The sequence below is a fragment of the Caretta caretta genome, chromosome 5 (assembly GCF_965140235.1).
Source record: "Caretta caretta isolate rCarCar2 chromosome 5, rCarCar1.hap1, whole genome shotgun sequence".
Taxonomy (NCBI): domain Eukaryota; kingdom Metazoa; phylum Chordata; order Testudines; family Cheloniidae; genus Caretta; species Caretta caretta.
Genome location: NC_134210.1, coordinates 25,961,656 through 25,989,352, shown reverse-complemented (window position 1 = coordinate 25,989,352; position 27,697 = coordinate 25,961,656). Strand labels below are relative to the sequence as shown.

Below are 27,697 nucleotides of genomic sequence, written 5' to 3'. Positions count from 1 at the left end.
AGTACCATCTGTTCTGTACAGTGATGAGGCAGGGTCCTGTGGAAAAAAAATAGCATTTGATTGTGTCATTGAAGATTGTATCATAATGCTTATGCACAGAGGGGCCAAGTTAAAGTTGCCAGCTTAGGAAACACACGAATTATTAACTTTTGAATGCTTGACTTTGCTACCTAAACATTCTTTTAATGTGTTATTTTCAGATGTTACACATCCACACACAGTCTCAAAAATCAAGGCTGAGAGGGGCATTTGGCACATAATTGATTTCAAGCATACCTGTTTTTAGGACCTCCAGTTCCCATTACGCATCCCAGGTCGCTAGTTTCTGTGCAACTTGCAGTATGCTGCAAATGCAATGAGTACCATTGACTTATGTTCAGCCTCTCCACAAGCATGGAGGAGGCACTGATCAGGTAGGGGACTGAGGTCATGTAAGTAGTGTTGATTTCTTTTGTACTAAATGACATAGTTTTGCAAGTTATATCTTAGTGTAAAAAAGCTTTGATTATATCAGCTATCGTAGTTCAGGGACTTCTTTCCAGTTTCCACATAAGCATGTACACTTGGTGAGTGCATGATGATCCATACCTACCTTGGACTGGAAATGAAGCCCTCTACTTAAAATGGTGTTAGTGCAAATGATCTACTTAAAAAGGCAGTGTATTTAGAGTGGGGTCAGCGTACTTACAGGGGCAATGTGCCTCTCTCTCTCTCTCTCACAGGACGTGTGTCTCTGTCTCTCTCTGCCATGCTGTCTCCTCTCCCTCCATTGTGCTGCCTTGTAGAGTGTGAGGCTACGTTAACAATGTGTTAACCCTTGAGGGCTCAGCCGAGTGCAGTTCATCATTTAGCAGTAAGGCATTCCCTGGGAAATATCCCACCCTCTCCCACTCCCTGACTTCACCACCTCAACCAAGCTTCACAATCATTGTTGTGTACAGTATTAAATTGTTTGTTTAAAACTTATACTGTGTGTGTGTATATGTGTGTATAGTCTTTTGTCTGGCGAAAAAAATTTCCCTGGAACCTAACCCTCCTCCCCCCCCATTTACATTAATTCTCATGGGGAAATTGGATTTGTTTAACTTGGTTTCGCTTAAAGTAGAATTTTTCAGGAACATAACTACAATGTTAAGCGAGGAGTTACTGTACTAAAGGTAAGGCCTGGAGACCTAAATACTGGTCAGAAGAATCAGCAGAAACTTCATAGGTTAGTTTCTCTGACCAGCAAGGAATAATCTGACCCAACAGCCTTAATTGAATATTGTGTACCGAAAATAATTAAAAGGCTTTAAATAGAACTTGTATATTCTGCCTAGGTATATTAGAAATCCTTATCTTCACTGCATTATCTAAGTGTTAAGATATTTAGCATTTCTGTTCTAACAGGTCTATCTAAAATAAGACCATTATTACTTTAAAAGTTCTCATCGGCAAGTAATACAAGTACTCAGAGAAGCATTAGTTCAAAACCTCATTCACCAGACTGTTTGATTGTTCTGGAAAAGGAATAAAAATTCTTGCACTCTATTGGCCCATCAAAATAATTAGTGATTGAAATAGGCTCTTGTACCCAGCAATATTAATTGCAATACAATGGAAACATATTTGATCTAGCAAGAATAGTGAGTAGAACTTTTCAGAAGATAAAGCTCTATTTTCTTTTCTAAATGTTTCTATTTTACAGTAACACTGATTACAGGTAACATTAGCTCGTCAGTATCTTTAACATTAACATATTTTTATTGCTCTTCAGTTTAAAAAAACTTCTATTTATATCACAATATACGGGCTCCATGTACAGTAACTGCTTCTGTATTTTAACGGCTTACTTCCATCACCAATTGCTTGGTTCCCCTTTCTGTTAGGAAGTAGGGCAGTCGGCGAGTAGTCAGCCTTTATATTTTCCAGCTGTTAGCTTTCCATCAGGATTTTTTTCCCTTGAGGTTATTCACATCCAGATCTGTCATCTTGTACATCCTGTCAGGAGTCTCACTTTCTGCTAATTATTTAAAAGAATTTATTAGTCAGACAAAAACAGCCAGAAAAAAATGTGTTCAGGCATCAGCCCTTTTTGCTTCCCCAAAGGAGAGCTTTAGGACAGCATGAAGATAATGTTACCCTGGATGATACAGCCTACTAATAAGAGTACATATTTCCAACATGCCTTTTAATTCCCCCACCACCTTCTTAACTTTGCAAAAAGAAAAGGAGTACTTGTGGCACCTTAGAGACTAACCAATTTATTTGAGCATGAGCTTTCGTGAGCTACAGCTCACTTCATCAGATGTGTACCGTGGAAACTGCAGCAGAAGTCTGCTGCAGTTTCCACGGTACACATCTGATGAAGTGAGCTGTAGCTCACGAAAGCTCATGCTCAAATAAATTGGTTAGTCTCTAAGGTGCCACAAGTACTCCTTTTCTTTTTGCAAATACAGACTAACACGGCTGTTCCTCTGAAACCTTCTTAACTTTGTGCACATTGTCAGAGTCAGAGCAAGTGATTTGCCCAAGTTCTTGGGAGGTTCATGGCAAAGCTGTGACTGGAATAGAGATCTCAAGACTCCCAGTCTTGCTTTGTCTAAAAGCACATTTCTTCCTCCTTATGCTTAAATTGAGTAAGCACATTTGTGCTTAAAGTTTCCACTCAAGCCTGTTGTTTGACAAGCTGAGGTTAGTATAGCACTAGAGAGAGCACAGAAAAGGATAAGTATATTACAGATATATTACCAACCTTGATGTAAGGTAAAGAGCTGGCCTCTGTCTCTCTTCTGTAACTGGTGGGAAGCCAGCAGTTTGCACTTCCTGAATTTACTTTCATATGGTGTGAGACGAGACACACCTCCCTTTTGGAGGGAAAATTGCTTTCCCACGATTAATTACCAATCATGGAACATAATTAAATCATAGGCACCCTTTATAAATCACCCAGTCTTGTTTATACCAGACTTCTATAGACACTTTTTTTATCAGTTTGAGGGGTTTTTCCCTAGACATCTGTATTCCCACAGACTTGGAGGCACCAGTAACAATGAAGTACATCCCAATACTTGATCACATGAAGTTCCTCAATACAGGTCACTCAGGATATGTCTATACAGGGATAAAAGACTCTCAGCATGCCTATGGTTGTCCTGTGGCAGCTAACTCAGGTTCGCAGGGCTTAGGCTCCGGGGCTAAAAATTACTGTGTAGACATTGGGCTATGGCTGGAGCCTCAGCTCTGGGACCCCCTCCACCCTTGTGTTAAACTTTATTTGCATGTCTTTCATTGTAGTATAAATACTGGTTATTCCGGTTAAACTGTCTAATAATGCCAGATGGGCAAAATATTCCTTCATTTTTCCTAATGACCTAAATTCAAGGTTTTCTTTTGCATCAAAGTGTTTGAAATTACCAGCTCCTGTAGAAGAGAGAGAATGCACGTTAAACTCAGGTTTTAACTGACAAGACATTCTCTGGGTTTTTAAAACAAAATACATTTATAGAACATTTTGGTTCATGTTTGTGTGCACTGAAGTTGCCTAGTAAAGAGCAAATATGTACATGCTCCAAGCTTGAACCTATGAAATAGTCTTAACCAAATACTTTTTAAAAATTAAAGAATTTTTAGTGCAATGCTATTCTTTGAGCTATACCTCTAAGAAGGTACAGAAAAGCTTAATGCAAGGCAGTGGTACTTTATATTAGTATTGTTGAGCTTCATCCTAGTTTCTGTGCTGTTTCACTAGTGTTATGTTGTAGACTGGCACACAGTCTTATTTTTTCCTGTAATATGTGTGAAATTCATTTCCTCTGACACCAATTCCTACTTTTAAAAAGCACTAATACTTCTACTAACAAAATACATTTGATAGAACTGTTGGCATATACCTTCACCCAGCCCCTAACGTGCTCTCCATTGTACTAAGATACATAAATCAGTTGTAATGGGTGGGTACTTTAGCTTGCTTTTTGCAGCTTGGGGGCAGAAGTAGATCTGGCAGCTTGGAAATGCCCTGGCCTCTAAAGTTCTCTCCAGCTTAATCTGCCTCTGCAGGGACAGAGAGATTTCCTAACTGCAGAGCTTTTCTGAGGGAAATTCCAAACTTATTTCAAATTTTTGATTAACCATTTGGCTCAATATGTTTGTCTGACTTCCAACTGTGTCCCAGGGCTGCGATTACCTTTTGGGAAGATTGTCCCCTCAGCTCTGCTTCCCCTTTGAGGTGTTTGCAACAGCTGGAGACAGCAGGCTTCATGGAGAGAGCTGGTTTGAGAAAGCCAAAGACAAAAGGGAAGGTCTGTGTGTTCTGCTTCACCCTCATCTGGTTAGAGAGCTCCAATGGCTCTGTGGGCAACATGTAGTCCCTCCCACCCCCTTAGCCCAGTCTGGGTGAGGTCACATCAGCTGCCTTCCCCTGAACAGGAAAGGAGGCAGGATTGGAATAGTTGGTTTCAGGGTGAGAAGCTCCTTGTCCCCTTGGGAAGCAATGCTGGAAGGCCAGTGCTTCAGATGGAAAATCATGGAATTCTCTGGAACCCACACCAGCAGTCAGTGCCCCTGACTGCATAGCTCAGCAGTCTTTGCCTTCTCTTGGGTCGTGGATGGAGGGTACAGGACACAGCGCAAACACTGCAAATGCAAGGGTGTTGTAAAGGGCTTTCAGGCTCAGCTTCCTCCCCTTTTACCGCCTCTGTAACAGGTCTTCCAGGAGAAACACAGACCCTTCTGGCCTACTGTAAATCCCATACAGTGGAAGGTGGTAGAACCTCAGGAGAGTCCATCCTTGAACCCCAGTACCCTAAAGAGGCCCAGAAGGGGCCTCTGTTGTGAAGAGAAGCCAATAAGACCAGCTTCCTTGGGGGCAGGGAAATCACTAGCCACTTGAAATAGTTTTGGAGCAATATCTGAGCCTTATTTTGCTTTCCAGGATCATGAGGACAAACTCCCCAAGAAGATGTAAATAAAATCAGGTCTTGGTTTCCTAGCTCACCTTCAGAGGGCTGCATGGCAGATTAATGCAGACACAAAGGAAATTCTTTGTCCTTGGGGAAGGAATTCCAGCTGTCCAAATCACAGCTAGCGGATTATGTAATTTTCTTTTTTAAAGGGAAAAGTCCTATTCCTGTATTGTATCCCCTTCTATTTATTTTATTTCATGTGGGTTTTATTGAGAATAGCTTTTGTATAATGTCTGAAGACACCTATTCAATGCCCTTTAGGGTGTGTTGCAAAATCTTTAGATACTTGGACTAGCTTCCTGTTTCTTTAGATTCTTTATTGACTTGAGCTGTTAAACTGTATGGAGTAACTAGACTGAGATTATGATGTAAATAGATCACAAGTGTACATGTCACAATACCAGTTTCCGCTTAATTAATTTTTAGACAAAAAGGTAATTATTTAGAGTAATGCCACCAAATCGCTGTTTAAGACACTTTTGCACTTATAAAATATTACATTCTGTAGTAATTGGCTGCCTTAACTATGCAGTGGGTCTTCAGATGCCCTTTCATAGGGGAGGTAAGGAATAGCATACCACACGGTGAAGTGTATGTTGAGTTCTGTAGCCATCAAATGTGTAGGGAGACAGTGAATGACTGGCACCATATTGGGTCTTGACAGAAATTACTATTAATTTTTATGATAGTGCCTAGAGGCACCAGTCTGGATTTTTGGATCCCATTGTGCTAGAGACTGCACAAACACGCAGTGACAGGCCCTACCACAAAGACCATGCAGTCTGAAGAAATCAGATAAAGGGTGAAGGGAAAAATTGTGGTATACTTATTTTACAGTTGGAAAAACTGAGAAAAAATGACTGATTTGCCCAAGTGTGACATTCCCCTGATGTCATCTGGACCGGTGATCTGCTAGGTCACTCCAATCCTCAACTCTGGGAGCCAGCCTTACCCTGCTCTTCTGTGAGAATCCCCACTCCCGGGCTGTTCACACACAGCTGCTAGCATGTAAGCTGCTCCCGGCTACGTGAGTGAGCACTTTTGGCCAGCCGCTGCTTGGATTGTGCAGCCGAATGACACTAGCCCATATCTCCGGTCCCAGACACAACCCTAGGATCCTCCGTCCTGTAGTGTCCAGTTATGCCCACTGGACGCTGCCAGCTTATATGAGTTTGTCAGTTTAACAAAGAAATTGATATGCACCGGGCTTGTTATCCCAAGGGGAGTCTCTGATGCGCTTCAAACCAAGCGCGCTGTTTCAGGTAGAATAAACAAATTTATTAATTACAAAAGACAGATTTTAAGAGATTATAAGTCAAAGCACAAGAAGTCAGATCTGGTCAAATTAAATAAAAGCAAAACTCATTCTAAGTTGTTCTTAATACTTTCAGTGCCCTTTCAAACTTAGATGCTTCTCACCACAGGCTGGCTGGTTGCCCTTCAGCCAGGCTCTCCCCTTTGATCAGTGCTTCAGTCGCTTGGTGCTGGTGCTAGATAGAGGTTGTCAGGACTGATTCCCCGCTCTGACACTTTGAGTGCAGAAGGTGGGGGCCCGCAAGGATTCTAAAAGTTAATACTGGCCACTCCAGGCAGGTACTAAACTCCCAAGGTCACAGTTTTTCTCTGACCTTGGATGGGTAGATGCTGCCATCACCCAAGTGCAAAAAAAACCCCTTGAGACCAAGGAAGGCGCACTTGGGAATTCCTCCCTGTGGGGTAACCTCAAGCCCTTTCACGCCCCGTCTGGGGAAGAGCTGAGAAAGAAAACAAAGGAAATCAGCTGTTGCCACCAGCTAATTAAACAACATGCACAAACCTCTTGGGGGGACCCAAATACATTCTTGTTCTTAAAAAAGGTAAATTTTATTAAAAACAAAAAGAAAAAAATACATCTAAAACTTACGCGTTTTGCTAGATCTTAAAAAAACCCATTTACAAAAATTAAGCTTTAAGATGGCTCTCTTGAGGTTTATCTTAAAGGTTACAAGCAAAACAAAAGCATTTGGGGATTAGTACAGAGGAGTCCATAAGCCAATAAGACATAACTCTAATTGTGTCTACCTAGACATTCTCTGATTTACTTACATATGGGGGGTTTCAGATAAGCAATCTCCAGGTATGATCTGATGGTTTTTCATACCAGTTTTAAAGCTTCTCACAGCCTAACTGTTGCCCTGTTCCCCTCTTCTTTGGAGAACCACAACACATAGACAAAGGGAGTCTTTTTCCAGTTTTAAAAAGTTCTAATCCTCCCATTGGCTCTTTTGGTCAGGTGCCCACTCACTTCCCTTTACTTGTGGACTTGTTAACCCTTTACAGGTAAAGCAAGTAGAGAACATCTACTATCAGGGGTTTTATAGCTAACTGGCTGGCTGGGTGCCCATAAAAGGGAGCTACCCCACCCCTTCATTTATTACAGAGGTGGAAGAGCGAGCGTGGCAAACGTGTCTTCCTTTTATCATGTTCTTTCTTCCCTCTTGGCTTTGTGCCCCCCTCTCCTCCCCCCCCCCCCCAGGCCTTCAGAGTGGGTGAGCATTACCTCATTGTAGTCCCAAGCTGACCAAGGGAAGGGACTCACTCGAGAGTCCAACAGATCCTTTGTTGCTGCCTAGGCCAGTGTCCTTTATTCCTGTGAGGCTGGGCTGGGTTTGTCCCATACATGCCCTGATGAGGTGCGAACTGCCCCTCTACTCCTGGAGAGTTTTGCCTTGGCTTGTTTTAAGCCAGAAGGACACATTTTCAGGCTCATAACTATATACATGAAATTACAACCTGTAACATTACTATAACAACAATGCTCAGTGCATCATGAGTCTTCCGAAGACACCCAACATGACAAACTTTGCATTGGATACCACACAGTTATATTATAAGGATGAACATGTGGGTGCAGGGTGTTCCCCTGAGGTACAGAGCGTCACACCAAGATCACATGGGAAGTCTGTGACAAAGCTGGGAATTGAACTTGGATGTCTTGAATCCTCATTCTTCATCACAAGACCACCCTTTCTTGCAGCTGGGTGCATTCCTCTGTAGTGTTAAATATCTGAACTGTTCTTCAAAGCATACTGAAAAGAGATGCTCCTTAATAAATCCCTTAGCTGCTTTTGAAGGAGAGAGTGATGCTAGAATGCAACGGTTAACTATTTACTTTATCTTGTATTTGGTACAGATTGTTTAGAAAATCTGTTATGGGTCCCAGGGACAAATTTCAAAAGCTGTTTTTTAAGACTGTACATTTTTATACAGGAGGGAATGTTATTTATGACTGTGTTAGGCAACTTTGTTCTTATCTCAAACATAGCTTGAAGAATATTGTCTCCTTTTGGCTAGCCATGCCAAAAATAATATAATTATCAGCTGTACAGAGCAGGATTGTCTCAGAGTTTCATTCTTTTTTTTTGCCCTTTCCTCCTGTTCTGCGGACAGGTTTTATAGCACAATATTCAATTTAACTCTTTTCAGATTTAACTGATAATCGTACTCCTAATTCTCAAATGCATTCTGGTTTGTTAGTCTTAAACTAGTACTTTAAGTCAGCATGTGTTCATTTTCTGTTTACTTTATCTAATAGCATTCTTTATAATGGTTGGCTGCTTCAAAGTCACTTTGTCTTCTACAGCTTGCATTGAAGGGATCTAACTACAGTGGACTACTGGAGCGACATCATATTCATACAAAAAATGTGGAGCATGTTGTAGACAGTTTACGGTAAGAGCATACAGATTAGTGATGGTCTGGAGAAGTTTGGTTTGTGACAGACTAAAATAATTTTTCACTAAATGTATCTGGGGTGACACAATGTCCCTGAAGTCTGGGAATGTCTGTTTTCAAGGTCTGTACTGGATTATTTTACAAGAATTAGCATCCTGTATCACAAACCCTTACTCACTCCAGCTGTCTGCGCTGGTGATGTTGACTGGCTGGCTGCCTGCCTGGTCACATGTTTTCGAAGACCATTCCTACCAGGTCTATAGCATGTTGTCCCATCCCCGCTCTACCCATGCAATCTGTTTCTTTAGATTCTTTATTAACTTGATCTTTTACTCCATATGGAGTAATTAGACTGAGATTATGATGTAAATAGATGGCAGGTGTACAGTGTATAGTGCAGCCTTGCCCCAGGAGTTGTAAAGTAAATAAGACTGATGATAACACTTCAAATGTACAGTACATTGGTTGATCAGAAGTCAAATTGCGGTAAATGCAGATAATCTCTTTTAAAAATGAAGGTTGAAGTGAGGGTTTTTTAATGAAGAGTTTGAGTAAAGAATGTTGTGATTTCTGGTTAGACCAAGTGTATATAGTGCATGAAGTTTCTGGCTAGAGCGAACAAATGACATAAATGTTAGTGATTGTGTACAACAGTGGAACAACTTAGTGAAATACCTTTCGCAAAACTGATTTAATTAAAATGTTGTATAACTAGCTTTTCATACACGAGGCATTTTAAGTCTTAAGTATTTTATACTTATTTCCCCCAGGATAATAGCTAACTCATATTAACTGTGTAGTACTTGTTCATATTATGTAGATCATGTCAGAGTACATTGACCAACAATATTCATAAACTAAATATAATTGTAACTTAAAAATTGCCCTTCATATTCCCCTGAAAGCTTTAATTAGTATGCTGTGTGGTTCCTTGTCAAACTATCTCTGTATCTTTTAGGAATGAGCAGATCGAGGTCCGTCTTGTTAAACGCCGAGAATATGATGAAGAGACAGTTCAATGGGCAGATGCTGTTATATCAGCAGGAGGTATTAACTAGTGCCTGGGGAAAGGTGTCTTGGATTTAAGTAAATTTTAGTAGTTATGTTTGAAGCAGTATGAAGAATTAAAATGCTTCATACTCATAAGAAAGTATACCTATTGTATTGGAAGTATATCTGCTATGATTAATTTGGCATTATTGAATGGCTTGGCCCATTTATTGTCTTTTTACTCTTGCTTTAATTTTAAGATTTTTAGTAAGTGAACACACATGCTTAGTGGCTTTGGGGAAGTTTATGTGATACAGCATGAAATATGTAAATTGTAGAATTGAATAAATGCTCAGCTTGTGTAAAAAGCAAACAGTATGTTCTGCTGGAGACCCTGTCATACTTAGGTGTCTGTGTTAGTAAAGATGAGCAATTTATTTTTCTCCTGCTACTTTCGCTCCCCCCCCCCCCAACCAAATCTCTTGCTCACACTCACATTCATCCAGTTAGCTTGATCATTGAACTAAAATAATAGCCATAAGACTAAACCTACTAGTTCAAAGACTGATCATAAAGAGGGGGATCCCAGTGCAAACAAATACCCTGCTAGCTGTTGGGATTCTTTCCAGGCAGTTGTCCCTAGATGGTGCTTGTGGGTTTCATCGTTAGTGTTAGCCTAACATCGTTAGGATAGTAGGTGTTTGACAAATTCAGAGACCTCCAAATCCCCTCTCCTGCAAGTTGGGAAGAACAGTCTCCTCTTCTTCTTCATCCATACAAAATGTATTTGCTGCTGCAAGGGAGCTCTGGTCTCTGCTGCTCTACTTCTATCCAAGTTGCTGCTTTTGAGGGAATGTCTGTTATTTTTTCTCCTTCCCTTAACCTCTGACTTTTGGTGTTCCTCCCCAGTGATATCTCCACTACCCACCTGTGCTACTGCTTATTGCTTTCTAAAGTAGCAACAGAGAAATTGACATGATTCTTGTCCGTTTCAAAGCTGCCTACACAATTCTGAATAGCAACAGTGAAAACTGATGGAATTATGTTCAGTTTTTACTTTGTTGGCAAAACTATAATTATCAGGAGAGATACTGGAGCTGTTTGCAGTGTATTCTTGGGTCTATATTAGTTCACACTTGCTCACGTTTGGAGATCCTCTTTGCAAACGTGAGGGCTAGAAATTTAATATGTATTTTCAAATGAGAGCTTAAAATTTAAAGAAGTTGATGGTACTTACTTGGAAAAGATTCCTACTTGACTGAGTAGTTGATTTTTAAAGCCCTGTTATTAGGGAAACATCTATGTCCTTTGTTGGATAATAAACAACTGGAAGTCGTAATTTAAAAAAGAGAACATCACGTACAATTGAGGCAGAACTAAAACCCAAATGCTATTTCTGAAGTGCATGATGGATGTTAAGAATTGTATTACAGATGTACCTTATTCCCTTCTTGTATTGGTTGTAGTTCTGATAAAAAATAATTAACAGCCCCTTTTTCTTAGAAAAGGTAGCCAAAGAAGTTTGGCTTTTCTAAAAATTTCAGTTTTTGTTAATGTATAAAAACCTCCAGATGCTAATCTAAGATTTGCCAATGCAAAATGTGTTGTCCAAGCCTCAGATAAGTGGTGCTTTCATTGCTGCTCCATTGTGCTGCTTATAAATCTTTTGGATTTTCACTGCAATTCTGAATTCATTTAATATCTTGGTAGTATCCAACATTTAATTTGAAGGTCAGACAAATGTTTTCAGTGCAGAATAACAATTCACTGTTTTATTTTTGTGCAACCTATTTAACCTACTGTCTAACAACATTACAAATGTGATTGCAATGTTAATGTCTATATACGACACTGAATGCATCCGATTAAGTGAGCTGTAGCTCACAAAAACTTATGCTCAAATAAATTTGTTAGTCTCTAAGGTGCCACAAGTACTCCTTTTCTTTTTGTGGATACAGACTAACACGGTTGCTACTCTAAAACCTGTCAGTTTAGTTTGGAATACTTAAATTCTTAAGTAAAAATAATCAGCTGTTCTTCATGCTGTTTTTCTTTAGGTGATGGCACAATGTTGCTGGCAGCTAGTAAAGTCTTCGACAGATTTAAACCAGTTATTGGAGTAAATACTGATCCAGAAAGGTAAGAACAAACACATTTGGGAAAGCAGTCTCTCTACTTAACGTAAACCACAGTACTGTACATACTACATAGAGTACAATTATTACTCTGTGTGCAGTTTTAGTTATCAGATTAAACTGTTGCCATTATTAAGGTGAACAGTATTATCAAGCAGAAATGTTTTCACTTATATCTATAGTCAGTAGCTCTTTCCATCCATGTTCATGTGAGCCTAGTATCATTTGAATCCCATGCTGGCTCCAAAGCAAAAAGCAAGCATACACTTGATGAATGGAGATTAACTACTATTGTTTCAAGGTGAGAATATTTCTTGTTTCCTGAAAGTCTCTTGACTGCTGTTGGGCTTTTCCTAGGCTAGAGTTGTTGGTCTTCTTGTAATGCGAGTTAATTGACAGGTGACTCAAGCTAATAGAATTGTACATGATCTAAATACTCCACAAATGCTTTTCCAGGATACACGCATTTGTTCCCAGCTATGGGACCAGGAACAAATATTTGCAATCATGTAAACTCAAGTTAATTGTGTCAATTAACTACTCCTAGGGGGATTCTGTGTTTAAAAAAAAAAAAAAAAAATTAAAAATTCTGTGCACAATATTTTAAAATTCTGCCTATTTTATTTGTCCAAATAACACCATATGGTCACACCATTTTCAATTATTTTGGTAATTTATTTCAAAATACCTGTCAGTGGGTATGTCAGTAGCAATAAAGACAACAAAAAAGATTCAGGAATTTTTTTGACAAATAGATTCCTTACTAGGCATATTAATACAGAACCTTAAGTAATAACTCATTTAAACTACAATAAAGAAATGTATGTCCTGCACCCCTCAGAAACATTGCAAAGGCTTCTGGGGGTCAGAGGTAACAGAGGAGCTGAGGGAGAAGCAAATAATTCCTGGGAAGGAGCCTGAGAGTGAACCTGGAGGGTTGTTGGGTGACAGTAGGAGCAGTACGGTACAGGGTTTGTTTTATTTTTGGGGGGGGGGGGGGGCGGGGTGGAGAGGAGTTGTTAGAGTTGGGGAGCCTCCCTCATGCAGAGACTGATCCCTAGCCTCTCCCATTCAGTATAGCACATCTGCCTCTGTCCCTCTGTGTCCCTGCACCCCCACTCAGCCACCCCTCCTCCTTGTCTCCGTGTGTCCCTGCACCCCCACTCAGCCACTCCTCCACCCCTGTCTTCATGTGGCCCTGCATCCCCCTCCCACTCAGCCCCTGGCTCAATGCTGTAATCCCACTAGCTCCTGTGACCCCCTCCAGCAGCCCCCTCAGTCTGCCCCCCCCATCCTGTGGGGGGGGGGGCAGGGTGCTGTGAGGAAAGCAGCTTCTCCTCCTCCTTCTCCAAAGCTGTCTGCTCTGGTCCTGAGCCAGCTGCCCTCTCTTCTGGAACCACAGCAGCCCCTCGTGGGTGAAAGGTGTAATTGCAGCGCATCTCCAGTAGAATGTATTTTCTGCAGGCGGGGGAGAATCTTCAGGGGGACATGAATTCTGCACTTGCGCAGTAATGCAGAATTCCACCAGGAGTAAATTAACAGCAGGACAAAATCAAAATCTCTAGTCTAGACAAGGCCATATGGAGTTAGTTGAAGACCAAGATCTTCAAAAATAGAAGTCTAAAGTTAGGCATTCAAATCTGTGTTTAGACACTTGTCTGATGATTTTTTTTTTTTTCTTCAAAAATGGCAAGCACCCAACAGCTCCTGTTGAAAATCAGGCAGGTGCTTAAACATAGTTTTCCTTAGAGTGACTGTGCACATCTGCATTCCACTGCAGATGTGTGCATCCAGTGTACTCAAGTTGGAGACTTTTGTCGGCAGTACAACTAGGTCGACCGTGTGCCTCAGTTCTCCTCCTGCTCTCAGGTGAGGGTATAAATGGGATGTGTCTGCCACCTACCTCTCAGTTCCTTCCCATGCCTGTGATGAGAGATGGAGCCCCTGTAGCATTTGCTTCAGTTAGCCAGTGTCTCTAAAACTTTTAGTATATAGTTAGCAGTGGTTAGTAGTATAGTTAGTTAGAAAGTTTCAGTTTTTAGTAGCTAGCCTGGATGATTTTGGTGTAGAAAAAATTCCCAGGTTTTAAGCTGTATGCCACATGCAGAGCTGTCATCCTTGTCACAGGTAGGCGGAATTGCTGCTTGATTTGTCTTGGGGAGGGCCATGTGAGGGACAGATGCTCTATTGTACCTCCTTCCCCACCATAACTGAAAAATAGAGGGCTCACCTCATGAAAGAGGTGATGTGTCTGGCATTAGAATTGAGCTCTGGTTGTGCGGCCGGGGACTCAGAATCAGACAGAAATGACCCTCCAGCTCCTTCTGATTCAAAATGCAAGTCTAGTGACAAATGTCATGCTTCATCTTTCCTGTCAGCTTCCTCGAAACAATGCAGGCATTCTGATGCTGATGAGCTTGAAGTCTTGGACTTCCCCAGAAAATTTCTGGGAAGGCCTCTAATACCAGTTTGAGATACACTCGTCCTGTCTGAGGCTGCACTTCTGACTTGGCACCTTCAGGGCTGTTGAGGCCCCGTATCTTTATCTGTGCGGGATTCTTAGTCCTCCTTTCACCCATTTCAGTCTTCCTTGGCTCCATCAGCACCATCTGCTTCACTGACATGCTTACCTGAGGTGCCTTCCACTGTGTAGGCCGTCTTGTCTTCTCGGAGTGTGTGTGGGGGTCCTCCTTTGTTTTCCATACTAGACTCTCCTCTGGTGCAACCAGTGTCAGCTCCCTAATGCACCTGGCACCCTTGGCTCCATCTGTTAGTCATCTCTCCGACCAATTAGGCTGGCACCAATCATTTTGTCTGCATTCCTTCCACCCTAACCCTTGCTTCCTTCGGACCTTAATGTGTCTCCTATACTTGGGTCATGTAGAACATCAAGGGGAACTGCTCCTCCATACTCTGAGGATGTTTGTTTTTTCTTCCAACTCTGAAAGAGGAGCCTGTCTAATCCTCAAGGTTGTTTAGGTCATCTTACAGGTCTTGTTCTACTACAAGACCTCAGGGTCAGCACTGGTCTTCCTATAAGGAAATCCTAGCATGGGGTCTCCCACTGTGGATGGCTTAACTCGTGCAGAATCTTCCAGGACTTACTGGTCCAAGAGACTGTAGACGTCCATCACAGTCACACTCTAGGAGGAAGTCTCCTACTTCCCAACTGAGGAAAATTTCTGCTCGGTATCCTGCTACTATCCTTCAATCCACTGAACTGGACCTGTGGAGAAGGAATTAACAGAGGAGCCCTTAGATCTTCCTCCCCATGTTTTTCCATCTTCACCAGATAAGGCAATCACTTCAGAGTCCTGCCCTCCCCCGATCTCTTCCTGGAGGAATTCAAGTCTTTTGGGACCTCATGAAGAAGGTGGCCTCTTCTTTAGGGATGCAGGCAGAACTTGTGCAAGAGAATCCACATACTTTCCTAGATGTTTTACAGTCTCCTGCACCAGGAAGAGTTGTCCCATCACTGAAGTCTTACTACAGCTGGTGAAAACTCTCTAGCAGACTCTGGCCTTTATACCTCCTTTGGCAAAGCAAGTGAACAGATGATACAAAGTCCCTCCTGATTTTGACTGTTTCTTTATTCATCCAGTTGATGATTTTTTGGTGATCGCAGCTGCTAATGACTATTCCAGTCAATCTCACCCAATCACTCCCAAGGATAAGGAATTTAAGAAGCTGGAGTTATACATCCAAAAGGTTTATTGCACCATCACTCTTCAAATGAACCTCACTAACTCTCGGGCTCTTTTGTCAAAATATTATTTTAATAATTACTTTGCAATTTCCAAATTTGCTGACAGGTTGCCAGAGGAATATAAAGAACAGTTTCTAGCTCTGATTTCTGAGGAGCGTATTATAGCTTGTACATCCCTTCAGGCAGCCATGCCACTGATACAGCTTTGTGTTCTCTAGCCACTGCAGTCATCATGCAGCATGCTTCCTGGCTGTGGCCTTCGGGCATTCCAGGGGAGCTTCAGAACACAATAGGGGATTTACCTTTGCAGGGTTCTGAACTGTTTTCTGCTGAATCAGATGACACTGTATGCACACTGAAGGACTCTTGCATAATACTTTGTTCGTTAAGAGTTTATACTCTGGTTACAAAGAGGAAACAGTTTAGGCCCCAGTCTTACTCCAAACCCTATTTCCAACAGAAGTCACAATATGCCTCTAAGAGAAAGTCAAGATCTCTTTGATGTCTCCAACCATTTTCATCGGAAGGAGGCCCTTCTTACCAGACAGTTTCATCCTCCAAGCAGTCATTTTGACTTCTTGCTCAAGGACAACACACCAGCTATATTTGCTCCCTTTGGATCATGCCTACCCTTCTTTCACTGTGCTTGGGAAAGCATCATATCAGAAAAGTGGGTGCTCAGTACAGTGAAGGAGGAATATATTATCCAATTTACCTGAGCCCCACCTCCCTCCATGCCTCCGTCTCTTCCCCACGCCCCATCCCTTTTCAGGGACACTTCTCACGAGACTGTATTACTTCAAGAACTACAATCTCTTCTAGAATTGGGAGTGATAGAAGTTCCTCACCAACACAGAGGAAAAGGCTTCTATTCCTGGTATATGTGCACAGTTACTTAAAGGAGAAAAAAACATTTGCCTATATAGTAACTGTTCTTCAAGATCTGTTGAGCACATATACATTCCATTACCCTCTCACATACTTTGGACATTACATACAGTGGTGTGAAGAAACAGAGAGGGGGGTGGCAGCCATATCCCTTTTATGCCCTCGCCTGATAGGACTAGTTTTCCAGTGGTACTGCTGGCAAAAGTCTCCAACTCAAGTGCATTGGGCACACTTATACCTGTAGGGGAATGTATTTGTGCACAATGCATCTCGAAGAACAACAGTTACTTTGCAGGTAAGTAACAGTTTTATTTAGGATTTTAATTTGTCTCCTAATTTTGAAAATCTTGGTCTCTGTCTCGTAAATCATATAGAGTAATCTGGAGTATAAATTTGCATCTCTCTGCCACCAACGAACTATGGTTAAACCCGTCTTATGAATGAATGTTGGGTGTGTTACGAATTACACCTGGTAGGTCACGCACAGTTCGAATCTAGGCTGAGGCACAGAAACAAAGTCCACAACTGCAGAGTTCCCAAAAAACACTAAGTTTATTACGCTCGAGCGTGGTGCCCCCCTGCTAGCCGGGGGGGACCCTGAATAAAGATTATACAAAGGATATATATTTTTTAGCAAAGCATGTTGCCCTTGTGCATCGGAAACCTTAGCCAATAAACAAACCCTTGTCTTATCTACCACCTATCCCTGCTTGGTGCATTCCTCGTGCTATACCAGTATGTTAATTACACAGCATGGTCCTAAAGCCATGCATCAGTAACTTTTATTATCAGAATGGGAGGCCTCACATCAAGGCCAAGAGACAGGGAGTTAGAGACTGACAAAAACCAGATACTGGGAGTCAAGGCAGGCTGGAGACGAGGAGGATTTTCACAGGGATTCAGTATCTAAGGATCACTCCTCCTGGTGTATGATGTGCTGGCATTTAAACAATGGTGGGCCCCAAACCAAAACCGTATCGTTGCGGAGAGTGGACCAGATGATATGTCTGGGGCGAGAAAGCAGAAGGAGACTCCGCTGGTTGGAAGGCATGAGATGCGCTGTCCTGAGGTTGGGAGTTCCACGACCACCACTCCCAAGAGGAGAAGGCGGGTGGTGGTGGTCGGGGACTCTCTCCTCCGGGGGACTGAGTCATTTATCTGCCGCCCTGACCGGGAAAACCGAGAAGTCTGCTGCTTGCCGGGGGCTAAGATTCGCGATGTGACGGAGAGACTGCCGAGACTCATCAAGCCCTCGGATCGCTACCCCTTCCTGCTTCTCCACGTGGGCACCAATGATACTGCCAAGAATGACCTTGAGCGGATCACTGCGGACTATGTGGCTCTAGGAAGAAGGATAAAGGAGTTGGAGGCGCAAGTGGTGTTCTCGTCCATCCTCCCCGTGGAAGGAAAAGGCCTAGGTAGGGAGCGTAGAATCGTGGAAGTCAACGAATGGCTACGCAGGTGGTGTCGGAGAGAAGGCTTTGGATTCTTCGACCATGGGATGGTGTTCCAAGAAGGAGTGCTAGGCAGAGACGGGCTCCACTTAACGAAGAGAGGGAAGAGCATCTTCGCGAGCAGGCTGGCTAACCTAGTGAGGAGGGCTTTAAACTAGGTTCACCGGGGGAAGGAGACCAAAGCCCTGAGGTAAGTGGGAAAGCGGGATACCGGGAGGAAGCACAGGCAGGAATGTCTGTGAGGGGAGGGCTCCTGCCTCATACTGGGAATGAGGGGCGATCAACGGGTTATCTCAAGTGCTTATATACAAATGCACAAAGCCTTGGAAACAAGCAGGGAGAACTGGAGGTCCTGGTGATGTCAAAGAACTATGACGTGATCGGAATAACAGAGACTTGGTGGGATAACTCACATGACTGGAGTTCTGTCATGGATGGTTATAAACTGTTCAGGAAGGACAGGCAGGGCAGAAAAGGTGGGGGAGTACCACTGTATGTAAGGGAGCAGTATGACTGCTCAGAGCTCCGGTACGAAACTGCAGAAAAACCTGAGTGTCTCTAGATTAAGTTTAGAAGTGTGTGCAACAAGAGTGATGTAGTGGTGGGAGTCTGCTATAGACCGCCGGACCAGGGGGATGAGGTAGATGAGGCTTTCTTCCGGCAGCTCACGGAAGCTACTGGATCGCATGCCCTGATTCTCATGGGTGACTTTAATTTTCCTGATATCTGCTGGGAGAGCAATACAGCGGTGCATAGACAATCCAGGAAGTTTTTGGAAAGCGTAGGGGACAATTTCCTGGCGCAAGTGCTAGAGGAGCCAACTAGGGGGGGCGCTTTTCTTGACCTGCTGCTCACAAACCGGGTAGAATTAGTGGGGGAAGCAAAAGTGGATGGGAATCTGGGAGGCAGTGACCATGAGTTGGTTGAGTTCAGGATCCTGACACAGGGAAGAAAGGTAAGCAGCACGATACGGACCCTGGACTTCAGGAAAGCAGACTTCGACTCCCTCAGGGAACGGATGGCCAGGATCCCCTGGGGGACTAACTTGAAGGGGAAAGGAGTCCAGGAGAGCTGGCTGTATTTCAAGGAATCCCTGTTGAGGTTACAGGGACAAACCATCCCAATGAGTCGAAAGAATAGTAAATATGGCAGGCGACCAGCTTGGCTTAATGGTGAAATCTTAGCTGATCTTAAACATAAAAAAGAAGCTTACAAGAAGTGGAAGGTTGGACATATGACCAGGGAAGAGTATAAAAATATTGCTCGGGCATGTAGGAGTGAAATCAGGAGGGCCAAATCGCACCTGGAGCTGCAGCTAGCCAGAGATGTCAAGAGTAACAAGAAGGGTTTCTTCAGGTATGTTGGCAACAAGAAGAAAGCCAAGGAATGTGTGGGCCCCTCACTGAATGAGGGAGGCAAACTAGTGACAGAGGATGTGGAAAAAGCTAATGTACTCAATGCTTTTTTTGCCTCTGTTTTCACTAACAAGGTCAGCTCCCAGACTGCTACGCTGGGCATCACAAAATGGGGAAGAGATGGACAGCCCTCTGTGGAGATAGAGGTGGTTAGGGACTATTTAGAAAAGCTGGACGTGCACAAGTCCATGGGGCCGGACGAGTTGCATCCGAGAGTGCTGAAGGAACTGGCGGCTGTGATTGCAGAGCCATTGGCCATTATCTTTGAAAACTCGTGGCGAACCGGGGAAGTCCTGGATGACTGGAAAAAGGCTAATGTAGTGCCAATCTTTAAAAAAGGGAAGGAGGAGGATCCTGGGAACTACAGGCCAGTCAGTCTCACTTCAGTCCCTGGAAAAATCATGGAGCAGGTCCTCAAAGAATCAATCCTGAAGCACTTGCATGAGAAGAAAGTGATCAGGAACAGCCAGCATGGATTCACCAAGGGAAGGTCATGCCTGACTAATCTAATCGCCTTCTATGATGAGATTACTGGTTCTGTGGATGAAGGGAAAGCAGTGGATGTATTGTTTCTTGACTTTAGCAAAGCTTTTGACATGGTCTCCCACAGTATTCTTGTCAGCAAGTTAAGGAAGTATGGGCTGGATGAATGCACTACAAGGTGGGTAGAAAGCTGGCTAGATTGTCGGGCTCAACGGGTAGTTATCAATGGCTCCATGTCTAGTTGGCAGCCGGTATCAAGTGGAGTGCCCCAAGGGTCGGTCCTGGGGCCGGTTTTGTTCAATATCTTCATAAATGATCTGGAGGATGGTGTGGATTGCACTCTCAGCAAATTTGCGGATGATACTAAACTGGGAGGAGTGGTAGATACGCTGGAGGGGAGGGATAGGATACAGAAGGACCTAGACAAATTGGAAGATTGGGCCAAAAGAAATCTGATGAGGTTCAATAAGGATAAGTGCAGGGTCCTGCACTTAGGACGGAAGAACCCAATGCACAGCTACAGACTAGGGACCGAATGGCTAGGCAGCAGTTCTGCGGAAAAGGACCTAGGGGTGACAGTGGACGAGGAGCTGGATATGAGTCAGCAGTGTGCCCTTGTTGCCAAGAAGGCCAATGGCATTTTGGGATGTATAAGTAGGGGCATAGCGAGCAGATCGAGGGACGTGATCGTTCCCCTCTATTCGACATTGGTGAGGCCTCATCTGGAGTACTGTGTCCAGTTTTGGGCCCCACACTTCAAGAAGGATGTGGATAAATTGGAGAGAGTCCAGCGAAGGGCAACAAAAATGATTAGGGGTCTGGAACACATGAGTTATGAGGAGAGGCTGAGGGAGCTGGGATTGTTTAGCCTGCAGAAGAGAAGAATGAGGGGGGATTTGATAGCTGCTTTCAACTACCTGAAAGGGGGTTCCAAAGAGGATGGCTCTAGACTGTTCTCAATGGTAGCAGATGACAGAACGAGGAGTAATGGTCTCAAGTTGCAGTGGGGGAGGTTTAGATTGGATATTAGGAAAAACTTTTTCACTAAGAGGGTGGTGAAACACTGGAATGCGTTACCTAGGGAGGTGGTAGAATCTCCTTCCTTAGAGGTTTTTAAGGTCAGGCTTGACAAAGCCCTGGCTGGGATGATTTAACTGGGAATTGGTCCTGCTTCGAGCAGGGGGTTGGACTAGATGACCTTCTGGGGTCCCTTCCAACCCTTATATTCTATGATTCTATGATTCTATGAAAATGGACTCACGTGCTAACTTTTCCTTAATAGGTGCATGAATTTGCCCACCTCCCTCCCCATGTGGACCTTTTCCCTTGAAAAAAGAAAAGAGGGGATGGAGACATATTTTAGATCTAAGACTTTTAAGCAACTTTGTGAAAGCACAGAAGTTTGGGGTGCCTCTTGTAGGAATAAGAAAAGGAGTACTTGTGGCACCTTAGAGACTAACAAATTTATTTGAGCATAAGCTTTTGTGAGCTACAGCTCACTTCATTGGATGCATTCTATCATTGGGTCCAGGGGATTGGTTTTCAGACCTTGATCTTCAGGATGCATATTTTCACATTGCAATTCACTCCTCTCACAAGAGATGCCTTTGCTTTCTGGTCAGCGAGGACCACTTCCAATATCAGGTACTCCTATTCAGATTTTTCTCTGCTCTGAAAGTATTCTCAAAGGTTCTGGCAGTGGGCACTGCCTGTCTTAGTTGAAAGGCAATGATAATTTTACCATACCTTGATGACTGGCTATCAAGGACCAGTCTTACAAAGTTCGTTTTTCTGTAAAGATAGCCTTAGCCTTTTTCCTCAGGCTTGGTCTCCAGTTCATCAACAAAAAGTCCATGCTGACTTAGGGGCATCCTTAAATGCAGTATCAGCAAGATTTTACATCCCCACAGAAAGATTCATGACTATCATACCTCGTTTCAAAGATTCAGATAAGCCAGCAGACTTTGGCAAGAAACTGTCTCCAACTCTTGGGACATATGGGAGCTTGTACAATTGTAACACATTATGCAAGGTTACAACTTTGCTGCTTCCAGGGGTGGCTCAGAACAGTTTATTCATGGAACAGAGTCTGGATAGGTTGATATCAGTCCGTCATCAAGTATGAGACTTCCTCACTTGATGGAAGGACCCTCATAACATCTGTGTGGGTGTTCCCTTTATCCAACAATTACCATAACGACAGATGCATCTCTGTTGGGAGGAGGGTGCATCTAGGGACACATACCATTCAGGGAAGATGGTCTATTCAAGAAGTGCATTTGTACATCAACCTTTTGGAGCTGAGGGCAGCTAGGAATGCCTGTATTCACTTTCTTCCAGTTATTAGAAATAAATCTATCAAGATCATGACAGACAACATAGCTTGCATGTTTTACATCAATCCACAAGGGAGAGTGAGATCCTCTTCTCTTTGTGCAGAAGCAATAAAGCTCTGGAACTGGTGTATAGTCAGTCACATCCTCATTATGGCGACGTGTCTTCCAGACCTACAAAACAGCAAAGTAGATGCTCTCAGCAGACTCTTTTCCCAAGATTACAAGTGAGTTGGATTCTTGACCTCTGTCACATCTTTCTGGCCTTGGTGTTTCCAGAGTTGAGCCTTTTTGCCACTGCCACCAAAAGGAAGTTGAGATAGTATTGTTCAAGAGGGGGGCTTGGCCTTCATTCATTGGGAAAATCTTTCCTCATTCCATGGATGAGGAGCCTTCTGTATGCATTTCGCCCAATGCTTCTAATATTAAAAGTGATGAACAAGATCAAGCAAGACAAGGTCATACTAATAGTTCCAATGTGCCCAAGACCATTCTGGTATCCTTACCTCATTCACCTGGCTGTTTGTTGGGTAGTAAGTCTTCCGACCATTCCTCATCTCCTCTTTCAAGATGCTGGTCAGACCTTCCACCCCAATTTAGGAATTCTTCAGGGCTTGGCTACTCCATGGTTTGTAGAAATAGAAACTTCCTGTTCCACAGAGGTACAACAGGTGTTGTTAAACAGTAGGAAAGGATCCATGTGAAATATTTAGCTCCAAAAGTGGAAGAGATTGAACCATTGGTGTGACCAGCATTGCCTTTCCTCCATTCATTCTTCCCTCTTGGCTTTTCTTGACTGCTTTCTGAAATTGAAAGTCAGGATTATCTGTGAGTTTTATCAGAGTCCACTTGGTGGGAATGACTGTTGTAGCCCAGTTGAGGGATTTTCTGTTTTCACTCATCCCATGACATTAAGGTTTATCAAGAGGTTGAGGAACCATTTCCCTCAGATTAAAGAATCCATTCCTGTATGGGATCTAAACTTGGTACTTTAGGTGTCCTATAAGACCTCCCTTTGAACCAATGGCTCCCTGTTACTTCCTTAACCTTTCCATGAAGATAGTTGCCAAAAAGGCCATCACCTCTACCTAAAGAGTCATGGAATAGGGGGTCTAATAGTGCGCTCCCCCCACTCCATTTACAGTATTTTTCAAGTATGAGGTTTTGTTACGTCCACATCTTAAATTCTTTCTTAAGGTGTTCTCTGAATTTCACATCAGCCTGGTCATCCATCTCCTAGTCTTCTTTTTTCTGAAACCGCATCAGACCAGGGAGGACATTGCAAGGCTGTTAGCCTTCTGTCTGGACAGAACCAAGCTGTTTTGGAAATCTCCCATCCTGTTCATATCAATTGTTGACAGAGCCAAAGGGACCACGGTTTCCACTGAGAAACTCGCCAGTTGGATTTCTGTATGCATTATTTCTTGTTATGAATCTGCTGATATACAGTCTCCTCCTACCATGTATAGCCCATTCCACAAAATATCTATCTTTCTCTCTCTCTCTGTCATTACTCAAACATGTTCCTATTGTGGAGATTTTCAAGGCTGCAACTTGGACTTTGATACACACCATCGCCAATTATTACATGGTGGTCCATTCTTCTAGATCAGATACTACCCTTGGAAATCTGGTCTTGTCTTCGATCTTGAACTCAGCTCCAAAGCTCCCACCCCTGGCTGAGGGTACTGCTCGATAGTCACATGAAGTTAAGCACCCAAAGGGGCAGTACTCGAAGGAGAGATTTACTTCATTCAATAACTGGAGTTCTTAGAGATGTGTCCCTATGGTTGCTCCACCACCTGTGCTGCCTCCCATCTATTTTGGAGTTTCCTCTAGGGACTTTGCAATGGAGAAGGAACTGAGGGTGGTTCGCCTGCACAGCCCTATATCACCTCAGTGCTGGCAATGAGGATGTGTACAGCAAGCACATGCACGGGCTAATGGGCACTGCTACTGAAAATCTCCAGTCAAATGCATGGATGCATGCACATCTGAAGTGAAGCACCTAGAGGAGAACACCTCTCAAAGAACTCCAATTACTGCACAAGGTGAGTTAACCTCTTCTTCTGTGGTCTGTTTAGAAGTGTGCATATGCCAGACGGTGAAACTGATGAGGTTCATACCTGCTATAGTGTACAGACAGCACTGGAGATCTGTTCAGCTCCCAGAAAGAAAGAAGAGGTTGAAAAACTTTGTTTGGTCTGCTATCAACAGGCTTCCCAAAAGTACCTGACCTATTAGTATGTGTTAGGGGTAGCCAACCGGCGGCTCTGGAGCTGCATGTGGTTCTTCAGAAGATAATATGCGGCTCCTGTTAGGAGCCAACTCTGTGGGGGGGAAATGGTGGGTGTTCAGCAGCCCTATCAGCCCTTCAGTGCCTCCTGTCTGCTGGCAGCCCCTCCCACCCCCCATCAGTGCCTTCTGCTCCCTCCCCATGCCTCCTGCCCTCCACGATCAGCTGTTTCGCAGCATTGAAGAGGCTCTGGGGGGGGAGGAGCGAGGATGCAGTGTCCATCCCCCCTATCTCCCCCAGCGCCACCTCCTTCCTCTATGCCTCCTGCCCGCTGTGATCAGCTGTTTTGCGGCTAACAGGAGGCTCTGGGAAGGGGAGGAAAGAGGACACGGCTCACCTGGGGAAGGGGGTGAAATGGGACAGAGGTGGGGTGGGGGTAGGGACTTGGTGAAAGGAGTGGAGTGGGAGGCGGGGTTTGGGGCAGAGCCCATGCCTGTGTCTCCTTGAATAAAGCACACAGTGACTAGCTGGTGTGGAAATTTTTAATGAAAATTTTTCTTACGCCATCTAACAATGGAAGGCAAGTGCAAATGGAAAATAAAGTACACAGATGAAAATCGAGGCTTCCAACAAGAGTGGGAGAATAAGTACTTTTTTGGTGAACGTACTGGTAAGACCGTGTGTCATCTTTGCCAGACGTGTGTATCTCAGTTCAAATCTTCAAACTTGCAGCGTCATTTTGCTTCTAGCCATGCATGTGTGGATCAAGAATTCCCACAAGGTTCTGAACTCTGCACTTTAAAACTGAAAACTTGGAAAAAGCAAACACGTGTAGAAGCCCAGTTCTTCACCAGATTTGCCAGCTGATCGCAGACTATAACGTTAGCCTCTTATTATGTGGCTGTCAAATAGCCCATGCAAAAAAGCCCTACTCTGAAGGCGAGTTTATAAAACCATGCCTTACTGATACGATTTCAATCCTGTCACCAGAGAATGAGAATCTAAGGAAGAAAATTCCTGGCCTACAGCTTTCATGCCACATAATAGAAAGCAGAATCTCCAACTTGAATAATGACATCAAATCACAACTGCACTTGCAACTTCAGCAGTGTGAGTATTTGAGCATCACTTTGGATGAGTCATGTGATGTACAGGATAAACCTCAATTATCAGTATTTTCCCGGACTGCGTCTGATGACTCTGTAAGGGAAAAACTCCTTGATATCGTGCCACTAAAGGACAGAACTCGTGGATGAGATCTAAAGGAGGCATTGATGTTGTTAGTTGCGAAACACCACTTCCCTTTACAGAAGCTCACTGCCATTGCAACAGATGGGGCTCTGCCCATATGGGGATCAGTGAATGTATTAGTATGACGAGAGCTTTCCTGAACTTTAGACATTTCACTGTATTATTCTTCGGGAGCAATGGTATCTAAAAATCTCAAATTTGATCACATCACGAAACCTGTCTTGCACATTGTGAATTTCATTTGCTCAAATGCACTCAATCACAGACTATTTCAAACTCTAATTGAAGAACTGGATGAAGACAACTTCCTTGCCGATTTGCCATTTCACTGCGCAGTTCGATGGCTCTCGAGAGGTAAAGTTGTTTCTTGTTTTTTCAAGCTCCTGGAACCAGTCATATTGTTTATGGAGGAGAAGCACAGAATACACCCTGAGCTTACAGAAACTGGGTGGGTTCTAGATTTGGCATTTCTTGCAGACATGCTGCTGCATTTGGATAAGCTAAATGTAGACTTACAAGGAAAATTCCAGTTGCTGTCTGATCTAGTGCAAAGCGTATTTGTGTTCATGAACAAACTGCAGTTGTTTCACAGACAAATGGTTGAGGGAGCGCTGACACACTTTTTCCCTCAATGTAACAACTTCAAGCCAGATCAAAAGAGGATGCAGCCGAACCCCTAAAACGGAGCACAACTAGGTATGCGAGCATGATTAAAGATCTTAAGGACACTTTTGAGGAAAGATTCCAAGATTTGCAGCGGAAAAGATCTCAAATCAGATTTCTGATTGACCCTTTAGTACTGAAGCAGATTGTTTGGAGCCCCCTTTAGTCACTGATGAAGAAACATCCCGGAAGGAAATAATAAAACTTTTGGAAGATGGAAATCTGCTCAGAAGACAGAGGGGACCCTTAATTTCTGGAAATCTGTACCAAAGGATAAAGTACCCCAACATGAGAGGTGCAGCCCTAAAATTAATCTTGATGTTTGCCTCGACCTATCTTTGTGAGTCTGTTTTCTCAACATTCAAACATGTGAAATACAAACACTGATCCATTTTGACAGACAGCCACTTAAGAGAACTGCTGTGTATGAGCACAGGTGAACACAAACCAAACTTCAAGGGAATTGTTGAAAGCAGTGATTGCCAGAAGTCCCACTAAGTAAAAAGTTAAGACAAATTGTTGTTAACGATACATTATAAATGCATAATAAGTATACCTTATCAAATTATAAGATTGTGCATATATATAGATATCTATACACACACGTACGTACGTACGTTCCTCCTCTGCCTCGGTGGGTCCTGCGCTTATTGGCGGATTGCCTCGGAGATTCACGGCAGCCCTCAGTTTGGCCACTCTTGCTAGTGGCTCAAACCTGCTGTCCACTCAGCTAACCTCATCACTGGCCAGCATGGGGGGAAATGGAGAACAATCCCTGCAATCTCTGTGTCCCACCTAGTGGGTCGGGGACAGGGCAGATCCCTTTCCAATTTAGATCTTCTCTTCTGGTGTTTCTCCCAGACCAGGTTAAACTCCTCCTGTGTCCGATCAGGGGATGGGGGGGTACCTGGGCCCACCCTCTACACCAGGTTCCAGCCCAGGGCCCTGTGGATAGCAGCTGTCCACAATGTTCCCTGTATCAGCTGCGTGACAGCTACAACTCTCTGGGCTACTTCCCCATCGCCTCCCCCCAGCACCTTCTTTATCCTCACTGCAGGATCTTCCTCCTGAAGCCTGATCACTCTTGAACTCTTCACTCCTCCAGCAGCACACCTTCTCACTTCCTGCTCCTGGTGCGCCCCCCCTACTAACTGATGGGAGGTCCTTTTTAAACCAGGTGTCCTGATTAGCCTGCCTGCCATAATTAATCTAGAAAGTTCTTAATTAGCTCCAGGTGTCTTGATTAGCTTGCCTGTCTTAATTGGTTCTGGCAGGTTCCTGATTGCTTTAGGGCAGCCCCTGCTCTGGTCACTCAGGGAACAGAAAACTGTTCATCCAGTGGCCTGTATATTTGCCTTCTACCAGACTCCAGTATCCCACTGGTCTGGGTCTGTCTCACAATATATAATCATTACTGTGGCTCTTCAGCAGTGTACATTGGTAAATTCTGGTTCTTTCTCAGGCTCGGGTTGGGCACCCCTGTTAT

The 27,697-nt window shown here is 43.5% G+C and overlaps 1 protein-coding gene across 6 annotated transcripts in view; it reads left to right on the top strand.

Annotated features, from left to right (window-relative positions):
* The window catches only part of NADK2 (NAD kinase 2, mitochondrial), a 68,429-nt gene that overhangs the window by 12,879 nt on the left and 27,853 nt on the right, over positions 1 to 27,697 (top strand). For 5 of the 6 annotated variants that reach the window (XM_048851505.2, XM_048851504.2, XM_048851503.2 and 2 more), the window contains exons 2-4: positions 8,566 to 8,654; positions 9,616 to 9,704; positions 11,705 to 11,786. In XM_048851505.2, coding sequence (XP_048707462.2) covers positions 8,566 to 8,654; positions 9,616 to 9,704; positions 11,705 to 11,786 — 260 coding nt within the window. The remainder of the gene's footprint in view (positions 1 to 8,565; positions 8,655 to 9,615; positions 9,705 to 11,704; positions 11,787 to 27,697) is intronic. The other variant, XM_048851509.2, reaches the window with a different exon arrangement.